This window comes from Octodon degus, unplaced genomic scaffold, assembly GCF_000260255.1.
Source record: "Octodon degus isolate 3935 unplaced genomic scaffold, OctDeg1.0 scaffold00024, whole genome shotgun sequence".
Taxonomy (NCBI): domain Eukaryota; kingdom Metazoa; phylum Chordata; class Mammalia; order Rodentia; family Octodontidae; genus Octodon; species Octodon degus.
The window spans coordinates 1,597,549-1,611,734 of NW_004524600.1; the positions used below are offsets into that span (position 1 = coordinate 1,597,549).

At 40.3% G+C, this 14,186-nt stretch overlaps 1 protein-coding gene across 1 annotated transcript in view; it reads right to left on the reverse strand.

Moving 5' to 3' along the window:
* Cnksr3 (CNKSR family member 3) overlaps positions 1–14,186 on the reverse strand; it is a 99,041-nt gene that overhangs the window by 24,972 nt on the left and 59,883 nt on the right. Inside the window, exons 3-5 of the mRNA XM_004628496.2 lie at positions 6,383–6,585; positions 5,771–5,858; positions 18–59 (exon numbers count right to left, since the gene is read on the reverse strand). Of these exons, the coding sequence (XP_004628553.1) occupies positions 18–59; positions 5,771–5,858; positions 6,383–6,585 (333 nt within the window). The remainder of the gene's footprint in view (positions 1–17; positions 60–5,770; positions 5,859–6,382; positions 6,586–14,186) is intronic.

Sequence of the window (14,186 nt, forward strand, 5' to 3'; positions counted from 1 at the left end):
TCAAAAAACATACTTACTACAGATAAAACTTTATCCTCCATTTCTGCTACAAGGCAATCCTAAAGAAAAAAAGGAAATAGAAATTGAGCAAGAGAAAACTTAAAAACGACGGGCTTAGCCTTATAGATATTTCCAGGTGCTCATGCAGTCCCTGACATACACCCAGCTGGGCCCTAAACTTGAGTATCAAGGGACAGAATTCAAGTGAAGACGGCATCTATCTTTTCCAAAAGTCCTGTTCTTCCCTTTTCCTAAGGAGTTTATCAGTCAAGCAACCCATGTAACCCATTATTTAATTAAAAATTTGCAAAAATCACTGAATGGAAATTCACATACTATCTAGACTGCCCAGAGAATCCAGTACCAAGTCAGAAGTCCAAATCTAAGAAAACTGTCAAGGACTCCCAGTATGGCCAATGCTAAGCCAGCAGCAGCCCAACTAGCCAGCAGTCCTAAGCTCTGGCCTGCCTTATAAGAAAAGCTTTCCAACAAGGGCTTGAGTAAACTCAGCCACAAAAGTTTATTTTAAGCAGCACTGAGATTAAATCAGATATTTCAGTCCTTGGTAGATGAAAAAAGTTTAACAAAACATTCATTAAGACTCTGCCAAAAAAGTGGTCTTGAGGTATGCTATTGATATAAAAGGCTGGAATGCAAAGTATTATTTATTCAGCTCAAGAACAAAAGACCCAAGACACAGCACACAGTAAGAACAGAGCTAGCTGATCACAGAAATCACCACAGTCCTGTCCAGAAGGAAAGATTCACAGTTAACCTTCTAGAACTATCCACAGCAGTGGATTTCAGCCCACACTGCAGAGGGCATGCAGAAGTAAAATGAGCCGAACTAGTCTCTTTAGAGAGGACCCGCATTGGTAGGTTCGATCCAAACTGGGGCGACCTTAAGGATAATGATTGTAGGTACATGAAAGATATTACCTCTGTTAAAGGAAAGATTCATTGGCAGAGCAAATGGGGTAGGGATCAACTTCTTCTACCTTAGGAGAATTAGACTTTCATGGTGTTAATTTCTAATCATCTCTACTAGATAAAAATGTAGAAAATAGCAAGTCCTCTAATGCTCCCAAAACTGATACCTACCTGCCTCTTAGGAAAAGAAGAGCCAAAGGAGAAAAAAATTAAAAGAAACTGAGAAATTTCCTTCTGGCGATTTTGAAATATTTAAATCTGATATAAATTCAAACTCCTAGAGCAACTTACATGAAATACAAATAATTGTAGATCTAAAATGTGTCTCTCTGCCCTATCTTATGCCTGGAACTTAGTTATCAACTGCTATAAAAGCCCCTTCCGCATTCCTACTGATTGACAGCTATTACATAAATATCAACTCCAGAAAACAGTGTGTTAATACGGTCTCAAGATAGAAATGTAACTCATTACTTGTGTCTGAGATCTTTCATTACAAATCACAAAATGGTATCAGCACTGTCATCCTTGAAGACTGTCACCCAGAGATGGAGAACCCCTCTCCATACACCAGCACCCAAAGGTCAGGGTCATGGTGGGACCACATGATTCTCAGTACTGGATTTTTGGGCAGATCCAAGAAGCCACCAAGAAAACAACCCCCCTGCTGTGGAAACTGAGTCAACAGGCACCAGTTTGCCGCCCAACTCTCCCACTGGCGTGTGAAAGTGTTGTCTTCCTACCTCCCACCATGGTGACCATGGGCTTCCACACCCATCCCCCGTGACAGGAAGCAGCTGTGCTGTGACTTCACAGTGTTTGGAATGGAAAAAGAGGTCCTGGAGAGAATCACCCCCTCATGAGTCAGAGAGCGAGGCAGAGCTTCATTACTGTCCGTATCACCTGGATTGGCAGTCATGGCCTCATCTGGCAGCCAGGAACACTGCCCTGGCTGGTCTCTCCTGCCCCCGGCCTCCCCTCCTTATCGTACCTTCTTAGGAACTGAGACCTTGGGAAACACGTTTAGTACCTCTGCGCCTTATGTACTTCTGTATAAAAGAAGACGGTAACAAAGCCTCCCTTGCAGGGCTGCTGAGAACCCATGTTCTTCCATTACTATAGAAAACACTGAGCAAAAGCTAAGCATCCTTCTGAGTGTAAAGTCATAAAATAATCTCCCTGAATACATTTATATACCTTAGGCTTCTTCTTTAAAAATATTCAAATTTTAATTTAAAAAGAAAATCAGGGCAACATATTTGTTTCATTCCTCTCTTCAACCTGGCAGATTTCGTTCCAGAACACTAATACAAAGCAAAAATTTTATATGGCTGCTTAGATAATTTATAAGTACGAACTGTGCTTTTAATATGGTATAGCTCATCTAATCTCCATGACAGTATTTTGAAGGATATTTTGTTCTAAAGCTCTTGTATTTTGCTAGAGGGGGAGAGTACCTGCCTATAAAGGCTTAAGTTCAATCTCTAGGTTCATCCACGAACAGACATACATCATTTATCTATATCTAATTTTCTATCAAGGCATAAATATTGCTATGTATATGATTTTTATAAATGAAAATGTTTTGCCTTTTTGTAGTTGTTTGTTTTTATTTTTATTTTATTTTTGGTTAGCTCCTACTTTCTCTTTCACCTCTCTCCTTGCCATAGCAAATTCAATTTTTCTTCCAAATTGCCCATTCCATGACTTGTAACTTTACAAGTAGGATTATGGGTATGGACATATGTGTATATTACAAACACACAAACACGTACACACTTTTTTGTCACCATTTCTTCTTTTTTTTTTAATGTACTTGGTATAGGACCTTATTATGTAGCTCTGACTCATAGTGATCTTCCTGTTTTCAGCTCCCCGGCCCTGGGATTACAGGCATGAACCACCATGCGTGGTCTTGGTGGCCCTCTCAGTATACCCAGGGGAAAGACCAGGGATCAAACCCCACTCCCTGGACCTTACGCTGGCCTAAGCAGGCACTTAGTCCATTGAGCTATCTCACCAGCCCTACCATTTCTAATTATTTCTCACTATTTTCCTTTTTTCTCTACTCAACAATTTATAGAAATCCTACCAAGTTGTCTGGAAAAATAAACATTAGTATTCCCATTTTACAGATGAGAAAATAGAATGAAGATTCATAAATTTTAAGTAAATTATCCAAGGGAAAATATTGGGAGGAGATTCAAACCTATGACTGTCTCTCCAAAAAATAAAAAATAAAAATAAAAATTGTTCTTAACCACTATAGACTAAACTCCTTCAGTAAGCACCACAAGGAAAAATGTACAAAATGAATGTCCACACTAATAATGCCTACAGTGTCCCTACAGTTTGGATTCACTTCCCCCTGATAAGATATAAATTCTTATCAGCTTCTTTGTCAGAAGAACTGACTCATTCCTTTAAAAGCACATCATAGAATGTGTACCATTAACCATCTAGCAGGCATCATGAGCCGCCAGTAGGCAAGGACAGGCATGAAGCAGGTACTCCGCAAGAATCTTTTGAAGGGGTCCAGATCAGGGTCTGCACCTCGCAGGAAGACTTTTTTTAAACTATAACAATCAACACTCTATAACCATATGGAAAGGTCCACTTAAAGTGCCACCTTAGTGCACCCATGCCAGTGAACAGAGATTTTTACTGGTCTGAGTACTCAATTGTCACCTTCTTAGTGAGGATAACTGTCACCAAGTGTCACAGTTATATTTGGCTTTCTTTTTTTTTTTTTTTTTAATTATTTAAGACCTTTATTGACAGGTACTTGCAGTTTGTTGACTTTTTTAAAAAATCAAACTGTAAACTTTTATTACAAATTAAAAATGAAGCTCTTAAAAATCTCAACTTGACCAGATATGAAACAATTTAAAAAGCTTTAAAGGTGTATTGAGTATATTCGGCTTTCAACCTTCCAATACCCCTTTCCTCCTTTACTCTTCTTGTATTACGTAACTGCACATACACAGTGTAAGTACACATGTTTGTGTGCATGTGTGTAATTTTCTGTTTTAGTCCTCAGTATTTTAGTCTCCCCAGAGACAGTAGGCTCCATGACTTAGGAGTTTTTATCTGTTTCTTTACCCTGGCACCCCAGTTCCTAGAATAATGACAGATGGAGTAAAAATCAATAAGGATTTATTGGGCTGGTGAAAGAGCTTGGCACTCTAAGCACCTGCCTACCAAGTGCAAGGACCCAGATTTGATCCCCAGTACCGCATGCCATGCTGGGCCAGGAACCCCAGGCACAGCACGCCAGCCACTGAAACCAGGTGTGGAGGTGCACACCTGTAATCCCAGCACTGGGGAGGCTAAGACAGGAGTCTAAGCTACATAGCAAGACTTTATACAGAATGAATGAATGAATGAATGAATGAATGAATGAATGAAAAAAATTAAATAAATATTTATTGAAGAAACTGTCCAACTACCTGCAAAACCAACACTAACCTGCTTAGGCAAAGCAGCTTTCACCATGAAGACAAGCACAACTTCTCTGTCCTCTGCTTTGTCACTGTCCTGCCTCTGCTTGCCCCACAGCACAGAAAGCCTGAGTCAGGCACATGATCTCAGGACCCTTGGCAAGAAATCACAGGTGTGCCTGTGGGGAAAATGTACCCACTAGCTAACTACTGTGTTTAGCTTTCACACTTTAGTTTAGCTGATGGCATGCAAAATTGGCTAACCATCAAAACAAGAAGCAAATGCTATGGGAAGAGGAAAGCAGAAGGAAAAGTACACTCAAAGAAAGTATCAGGGAAAGGCCTCCCACCACCAACACCAGGCCTCTGACACTGCGTGACTCATGGGTCCCAGTTGCTGCCAAGCAGATTACCTGAAGTTCAGCGGCTGCTAGAACTGGATCCCAAGAACCTGACATGAGCAAAGCCAAGCTTAATTCTTCATCTTACAGAGACCACCTAGCTTTTCACAATTGCATCTCTGTTACACCACGGTCAAGATTGAGGGAAGAATATTCTTTATTTTTTTGTCCAATGATCAGCAGAAACCTTTAGAATCAGTATGATATCAAGGAAAAAGGCTCCTCCTCACGTTTTACAACCCTGATTCAATTCAAAAATATGTGTCCAATATGCCAAGCAATGTGACAGGAGGTGGTCTTCAGGGCTCAGAGACTAATAACATTGTTAAGATCACAGAAGCTAGGTAAGTTAAAGACAGATGTAAAATTTGCTAAGTTACCTAGAACTGCACAGTAAGCCCTAAGTGAAACTGACACATGTCACCTATAGACCAGAAGATACGTCAATATGGGAACCTCCAAAGTTCTTTGTCTCTCTGTCATGAGGACAAATGACAGACACCAGTTACTCTGTCAGCCTATGTCCTGAAAAGGGGAGGAGCAGAGCAGATCTTCCAACTGACCATGAGGATACCAATGAGGGACACGCTGCCAGGGTTTGGAAGTTGTTACTGCCCCATAACTTAGACCATCCTGACCATTAAATCCACAAACCAGAAGTCAGAAGGAAAGTTCAGAATCAACACATTTATAAAGGAATAAGAACATAGATTATAGTGAGCATTTCTAGTTAAACTAAGCTCAAACATTTGAGAAGAAGTACAACACAGCTCAATTATTTTAAAACAAAAGAAGATATTCTGACTCAAAGGCCACTGGTCATTTTTCATCGAGGTTATCTGTACAGTGCATCAAAGTTAAAGCCTTTTATCTCTCCCAAATTCTGATTAAAAAAAAACAAAAAACTAGGGTGGGGATACTTTATACCTGCATGGAAGCCCTTTGGAAAAAAAAAACAGGGAGGAGACTCTTAGAAACCCATAATGATTTACTACTGACCTTCTGTACTGTAGTGGTCAGATCTAAGCAAAGCTGAATGATTTTGTTCTTCGTTACTGTGAAGTCAGTGATCCCTGTAAATGGAGCCCTGGAAAGTAACAAAAATTCTCTTTTATAAAAGGGGGCAATGGGAGGAATCCACCAGGATCCAGCACTGTCTGTTGGCAGGCATAACTATGCAATAGGCTAGTTTAAAATCATTGTTCATATTACTTTTTTGTCCCAAGTAAAACATCAGATAGGAACCTGAATGGCAAAGAGACAGAGATAATACTAGATAAAAAAACATATCCAAAACTGAACAAAGAATTAATGTCCCTTCAGAAGTGAACAGCCTTTCATACCAACCAATACTCAACCATTAATGTTTAATCTCAGTAGCACACAACCTTTAGCACAGTTTTCTGTAAGCTGAGGTTAAATTCTTCCCATTATAAATTTTTCAAGTAATGCCCACAGGAAACCTAAGAGCCACTTGTGATCCAGGATTCCTGAGGCTCAGTGAAAAGAGGCAAATGGAACCATGGTTTGTTTTCCTAAGATGCAAGATCAGCCTTGGGACATCTCAGATCCTCTTCTTAGAACACAGCAAAAGGCATATGAACTACTCACCGATCCAGCCAAGCCAACAAAGCCTTGGCAGCGCCTATCAGCTCCACCACGGAAGTTAGGAGTTCATTGGGCGGCTTGTGGGATGTGTTCCCGTCATAAACTGGATTTTTCCGCCGGCTGCTTATATGATTCTGTAAATTGTTGGAAGACGCCCGCAGTTTCAAAACTAAATTCTTCATATTATCAGTTTCAAGGCCATAATTCTGTAGGAAAGGGAAGAATTCAAAACAATCAACAAGGTCCAATCTCTCCTAATAACTCAAGAGCCCACTGGGTAACCTGAATAATGCCTACAAGCCACCAAAAAAATCCTGCGTGATCGACTCAGAACTCACTCCCCAATCTGCCACCACCACCAGCATCCTGGGTTTCTCTCTGCTCCTCCCACAGCTGGCTCCTGACTCTCAGGGAATGTGTTCTTGCTGGTTCTTCTTAAAATCCTCTGCAGAGATCTTGACATAGACAACAATTCTTATCACCCAGGTGCTGGCCCAAAGGTCTTCTGAGATTATCTGGGAGGACCAGGAGTGAACACTTGACCAATAGTAGGCTTTCTCAGCCTGGGCTTAACTGACACAAGGGCTGGATAATTCTGTTTTGGTGCTGAGGTTCCTATGCATTCCAAGATCTTCAGCAGCACCTCTGGCTCTACCCATGTCAGCAGCAGGCCCTCCCCAGTTGGGACACCCAAAAATGTTTCCTGACATTGCCACGTGTCCCCTGGGAGTGTGCCCTCAAGTCTCTCTCCAGCACACTACCTACTCCTGTCCCCCTTGGGATCACAGCACTTGCTGTTGTCTCCCGTGAGATGCAGAGTCTGTGGCAACAGTGCTCTGGATGTGGCCCACACTGTGTTTCCAGCTCAGCAGGCAAGACACACCACAGTCAGCAAATACGTAGACGGCACTCACAGAGAAGAGCCATAATAGCTACACATCAGCTCACCTGAAATGTAATTCCTCTCTCTCTAGAACTTGCAACCTGTTTTTGTTCTGTTTTGTTTTCACAAAGTTCAATTCACATTACTGCTTCAAAACAATCAATGTCACATGACACTGCTGCCCTAGGCCAGCGGTAGCCTACCTATGGGACCACAGTAGGCTGTTTGTTACTGCAAGTTCTAAAAGGCTCACCATCACTGCCCTGGATTCTTTTTCAGATTAAGAACCAATCCAGGGAAGAACTCATAAATCTGAGGCAGAGTTTGAATTTCTGTATTGACTGGTGTATACATGTCATAAACTGGTGTTTGATCTTCTAAAAGAAAGGAAGATATTTCTGGGGGGCTAATATCCTGTCTGCCAAGGTATCCCACAGTAAGAACCTAGCACCATTTTAAAACTAGGAATAATATAATAGCCAACATTACTGGACACTTAGTGTCAGGAACTGAGTTAAGTACTCAATGCACATTAATCTCACGGAAACGACCCATGAGGGTACAAATGTTACTACAGATAGAATACCCACCATGCAAAATAATCATGACCAGAAGTCTTCCAGCTTTTGAAATATTTTCACATAAGACCCAAATGTAAACATAAAATTCATCTGGTTTTCCAATATACATATCCTGAAAGTAATGTTATGAGTTTTGCTTGCTTTTGTGTTTATTTTGTTTTGTTTTGTGGCACAGGAGGTAGCAACCAGGGCCTTTGCACTGAGCTACTACATCCCCAGACCTTTTTCAATCCTTTATTTTGAAACAGAGACTCACTAAGCTACACAGGCTGGGCTTGAACTTGCAGACCCTCTTTCACCAGACTCCCAGAGTGCTGGTATTACAGGCTTCTGCCACCACATCTGGTATCTACTTACTATATTTAGTATGCCCATGCTTTTATTGTGATCTGTCACACTAGGTCAGACATGGAGTTTTTTCACTTGTAGTATTTTGAGGGCTCTCAAAATATTTTGAGGACCAGCCAGATAGTTCAGTGGATTAAAGCACCTGCTTCGGCAGATGCAGGGACAGGGGTTCAATCCCCAGCATGCTGTGCCAGCCCTACTCCTAGGGTGCACTGAAATGACGATTGATACTGGGAACGGTGGCGCACCCCTATGATCCCAGTGCTTGGGAGGCTGAAAACAGGAGGATCACTATGAGTCCAATCTGTGTAGTGAGAACCCGTAGACCCTGTACTAAATACATATATATATGGAACATTTCAGATTTATGATTTTCAGAATAAGGACAGCATACTCATCCTTATTTCTGTTTCACAGGTTAAAAATCTATATATCCCTCAGAGTTACACAGCTAATCAGTGGTAAGGTAAAGATTCTATTCAAGGCAATGTGCATCCAGTACAGCTTTGGATCAATATGTTGTACATACACTCCCCTCTTTCCTTCCACTCTACCCAAGAAAGGACCAAGTAGCTGCAAAAAGGAAAGACATTAGACAAAAACAAGGAAAACTGGCCAGTGATCCTGGACCTAACACAACCAACAAGTGACTCCCCCACATCCTGACCTGCTCTACCCCTTCTAAAGTGTTTGGAGCTTCATTGAGCCAATCCTATCCAACCAGTCTAGACCAAAAAGGGGCTGTTATACTTTGAGTCTAGATAGACACTCCCCCAAAACCTCATGCAGCCATAGGTTGGGTTTTTCAAAAAGAAGTAGTTGGATCTAGAATGTGTGACACTGGCATGAATTCATGGTGTGATGCTAAGATCAAGGGCACTAGGATTAGGGTGTGAGTGCTACCCATTCTAGGTAGCCTGGATAAGGTAAAAGAGATAGAAAGAGCTTTGGCCATCTCTCACTAGTCTACTTTGCTAAGTTCTGCCCACCATGAAGTGTTTCTCTTCTGTGAGGTCGATCTGAAACACCACCCTGCCTTGGAGTCAGCCAATCATGGACTGAAACCTCTACAAACTGTAAGCTAAATAAACCTTTCCTCTTTATTTAACTTTAGGTCTCAGCAATGAAAAAAGTATGACAGGGATGACGTTTAAAAAACCAGAAAGTATAAATATATTAAGAGATTTGAAAGAACCTCTTTTCTTGACAAGATAAACAATGTTAACAAAAATGCTTTGGCATTAATGCGAACAATTTAATTTGAAATAGATTTTATTTGAAGTTCAGATTTACATTGCTTATTACTAAAGTAAAAAATAGTTTTAAAAGTTGAGTTAGAAATGTTGAAAAGACCTAAGTACAAACTAACTGAAAACAGTCTTTCACAAGTTTTATAGAAACTGTAAATTTCAAAATATAAACGTGTTCTGCATTAACAGCAATGTTCTATTCATTTTTCCCCTCACTGTCATTTTCTACAGACTAAAATATAATATGTCCCTTCAATAGTGAACACACTGAAAACATGGACTTTCATCATGGCTTCTTAAATTCAAAGAACCAAAGATGCACAAGTGAATGGGTAAAGAACCCACAAGACACAGCTTGTTTGAGGGACTTATAACTGTGACTAGAGGGAAATCCCCTTGTTTAGCTAGTCACTCTGCCAACTTATATCAAGGGTTCTCACTAAAAACAGGAGAGCTGGCTTTCTATAGCCACTGCCTCCACAAACTACTTTCACTTCTATTCCTATTTCCACATTTACTTCTTGAGCCACACACACAAAAAAAAGGATTTAATACACTGGATTGCTGCAGGAAATTTTAAACATCCATCTTCAACAAGCCCATTGCTTTTCATACTACAATACAGGGGAAGGGTAGTTTCTTAAACTGATTTTCTTCAATCTCCACTCAATTTGCTCTGATTTTTCTTTTACCCAAAACTAATTATGAAAGTGGAAAGATGTAGCTAAAACTGAGTACAACTTTTAAAAAAAAGGATAAAGGATGAATTTCCTTCCCCCTTGCCTTCACTGTGTAGTAGGAAAAAAAGGAAACTAATGATATTTGCTCAAAAGAACCTCTGTTGTAGAAATATAATTAGGGAAGGATTATTGGCTTCAGTGTCCCACAGAAAATGATAATTTCTCAGACTATATTTGATTATTTTCATGAATCTTCTCCCTAAAATCTGTCTCTTCCTGACATTGATTTAATATTATAAGCATTAATAAGATACCGACTAGGTGGAAGGTGTTGTTTCGAGGTGGAGTACACCAAAGTCCCTGAGGAGGAGAAAAACAACAACAGTAACAATAACAACAATAATAACAATAACAATCACACCACCAAATTAAGGAATAAAGGAAAGGAGTCTCTTAAAAAATCTAAACGAAGTTAAAACACTTCCACCGAGATCACAGTTCATTACATGAAACACTGCCTGATCTGGCTGGGAACCAATTCACTTGCCAGGAGGAAAGGAAAGAGACCAACCTGGGTTCTTCTGGCGCTGTTCATGATCTAATGTGCATGCTAAAAAGGTGTCAGAGACACATAATCAAAGTCACTTATGAGCTAGGTCAATGAAGTGACAACCTAAGAAATAGAATTCAGTTTTCCTAGAGGCACATGATAAGCTCCCGGGCAGGATCAAATTAAATACAAATTCCTGGCAAAGATTCCTGTTTTGCACAATACTTCACCACTGATAAAAGGAGAGAAAAAAGAAAAAAAAACTCCTCAGTGATTTGCCCTGAGTGAATGATGACTACCATCCTTTGGGGACACGGCAGTGCGCGCACAGCAGCTGTGCAGGTAGGTTCACTACAGGTGCTCCACTTAACCCTAAGCTACGTGGCATCCACTGAACGCATGTAGTGATTCCAACTCCATTCACCTGCAGCTTACTTCAACTTTAAAAGCACAGCTATCCCTGCAGTGGTCTTTAGGACAGTAGGGCTTGACTGACTAAGCAAAGTACCAAATTCACCAGTAAGCTTGGTCGCTACCAACCACAGGCACTCAACCAGCGCTGTCCAACAGCTTTCTACAGGGATGGAAAAGAGCTTTGTGGTCCACTGCAATGATCACCAGCCACACATGACTACTGAGCACCTGCAATGTTGCTGGTGCAACTGAAGAACTCACTAAACAGCCACACAGTACATTGTCCCCTAAGTCACTCTTGCCAACAGGGTCCATGTTCACAAAACAGTCTCTCTTCTCACCAACCCACCAGCTGTTTGTGAGCCACTGTTTAACAGTTTTAAAATGCTGATCAATAGCTATTCCCTATTTTAGGTCCCTGTCCATTCCATCTGATCTTGTTTTTGCTCCAAAACTTTCCAATGGTTTTATTTTATGTGCTCTCCTTCCTTACTTCTATTCATTTCCTGTCCACCAGAAAATCAACAAGAGCTAAACTTAGTTTACACAGAAACACCTTTTACAGCACCAGGGCCAACCACAGTTACACATTAACAGCCCAGGAGACGAACTATTCATAGCAAAAAGTTATACTGATTTATAAATCCAAGGAGCTATGTGGAATTGGATTAAACAGATAAGGTAATTAACATGTGGATTACAATAAGAGCATTAGAAAAGAAGGCTATGTGACGACTACAGATATTTTAGTACAACTACTCAAACCTTTCCAGCCCAGAAGCAGCACAATGGTGTGCAACCCTCGAGGGACCCTCCTGTCCAAAGCAGCCTGGGCCCTCTGCTGTACAGAGCAGGTTCAGAATGAGTCTGAGGTCAAAGTCAGGTCTGCGGAGGAAATTAGAAGGAAATTATAGGAGATAAAACACAGCTTGAGGTTTTGGCATTTGTCCAGCTTTGTTCATTTTAGTCTAATATTTTAAGAGGTGGGGAAGAGAAAAGGGTGAAGAGATGGGCCAGAGGCAGCTGCTGTGTTTCCCTGGATGTATATAACGTATAACACGCCTCCGTGTACCCTTTCTCCTCCCTCTCCAACTACAGATTTCAAAGTAATTTACTTGTTGTCTTCAAAGTATTGCTGCAAAGGGGATACAGATGAATAACCATTTTGTATCTGTGTATTCAAAATGGTTAGGGTAGATATATAGCTACATTCTCTTAATTCAAGGAATAGAGGGATTTATTCTAATTGTGTTTGTAAATAGGATATCATATCTGCATCTTGTACAACAAATAACCACTAGGAAGGCAGTATGCAATGTGTTAATTATTGGAACTGTCCTACCAATTTGATTTGAAACTGTCTCATTGCTATTTATTTCTCAATAAAATTATGGAAAAAAATTAAAAATAAAAAAAGCCCAAAGTATTGCTGCAAAGTGAAAGTGACAACTCCAACGCACAGAGTACCTCATAGAAAAGCCAAGTTCCCAGAAAGCATAATAAAAGTAAATACAAACATATTTGACTACAAAAAGCAGAGTTTTAATAATAAACAGGATGGTTTATTAGCAGTGCAGAGCATACGTGAGAACAGAGCCACATCCAAGGTGAGTGTTACTGTACAGATAGGGAAAACAGATACCACTGTTGCCTGGGAGGTCACAGAGGGAGTCGCATGGAGCACAGCCAGAATTTGAATGTAAAAATCCTGCCTCCCAGGCCAACACTCAGACCACTTGGCCATCGCGTCTCCCTTGTGGCAGCTCATTTATCAACCACAAATAATTTCCCCATTACTTTCCTAAACAAGAGCAGTGCATCTCGGCACACAAGACAAGGCTCTGTCCATTTTAAGAAGAAGAATACGCACAATGTGGCAAGTGTTATATAATGGACAGAATGCAGAGTGGCGATGGCAAACATCATTGCAAGCCGTCCTTTCCCACCATTCTCGGTGATGTCATTGTATATAGCCCTGGCTCGGGTTCAGAACATTACTAACCCAACTTGAATGCTGGCGAATGTGTCCAAATCTTGACAGTCCAACTGCATCCCTAGCACGGCACCATAACAGACAAGCATGAATCCCACTCGTGCCAAATGATATGTAAACAAAAAGTGCTTGCAGCTGTTTAGCCCACACCTAATGGAACTACCCAGGCAACTTCTGATATAGTTGAAGCACCAGGAGCAGGAGGGATTTAACTCACTCGCTTAAAGCCAAAAGCTAAGCATCTGCAAAATACAATAAAGGTCACATATTTCCCCATCTAGCTGCCACTCCTTATGTTGATTATTTCAAGCACAAACATCAGTTATTGAAACAGCATGAGTATCTGTGAAATTAAAAAATTCTTTTTATAGTAACAAAAAACAGACAGGAAAACTGGAACTGTTCTCATCTGAATTTGGAAGATGACATGACATTTGCATTCAGGTCTGTCTCCATCCTTTCACATTTTATAAAAGCAAATAACACTAATTATAGCCCTTTTCTATAAATGGTAAGTTCTGCAGGAATATTTCAGGCTTTGTAGGACCATATGGTCCCTGCTACAATTATTCAACTCTCACTGCAACGCAAAAGCAGTCACCAACCACATGTCACTGAACAAGCCTGGCTATGTTACAATAAAACTTTATTTACAAATATAGACAGTGGGCCAAATTTAAATCATAGGCCCTAGTGTGTCAGCCCTAACACCGAAAATGATTTATTCTCTTTCCTTCTTACATTATCTTCAATACATGCTACATAAATTGGCTTTGGCTCACCATGGAACTATCCAAATTTCAGGTGCTGCACTTGCAGAGGGCAATAAGTAATATTTTCCTGAAGAAATTAAGTCAGCAAAACAGAATAAAACACAATAAACATTATGAAAAAAAAATACATGCTACATATACTTGAATGGGTCATTAAGAAAATGATGACATGCTAACTCATAGACAGTGAGGATTTGGGGTTTTGGTTACTTGTTTTTCTTTTTTCTTTTTTTTTTTTTCTCTACAGTTTTATTGATAAACATATAGCAATGAGACAGTTTCAAATCAAATCGGAAGTACAGTTTCAACAAATAATACACTGCATATATTCTTCT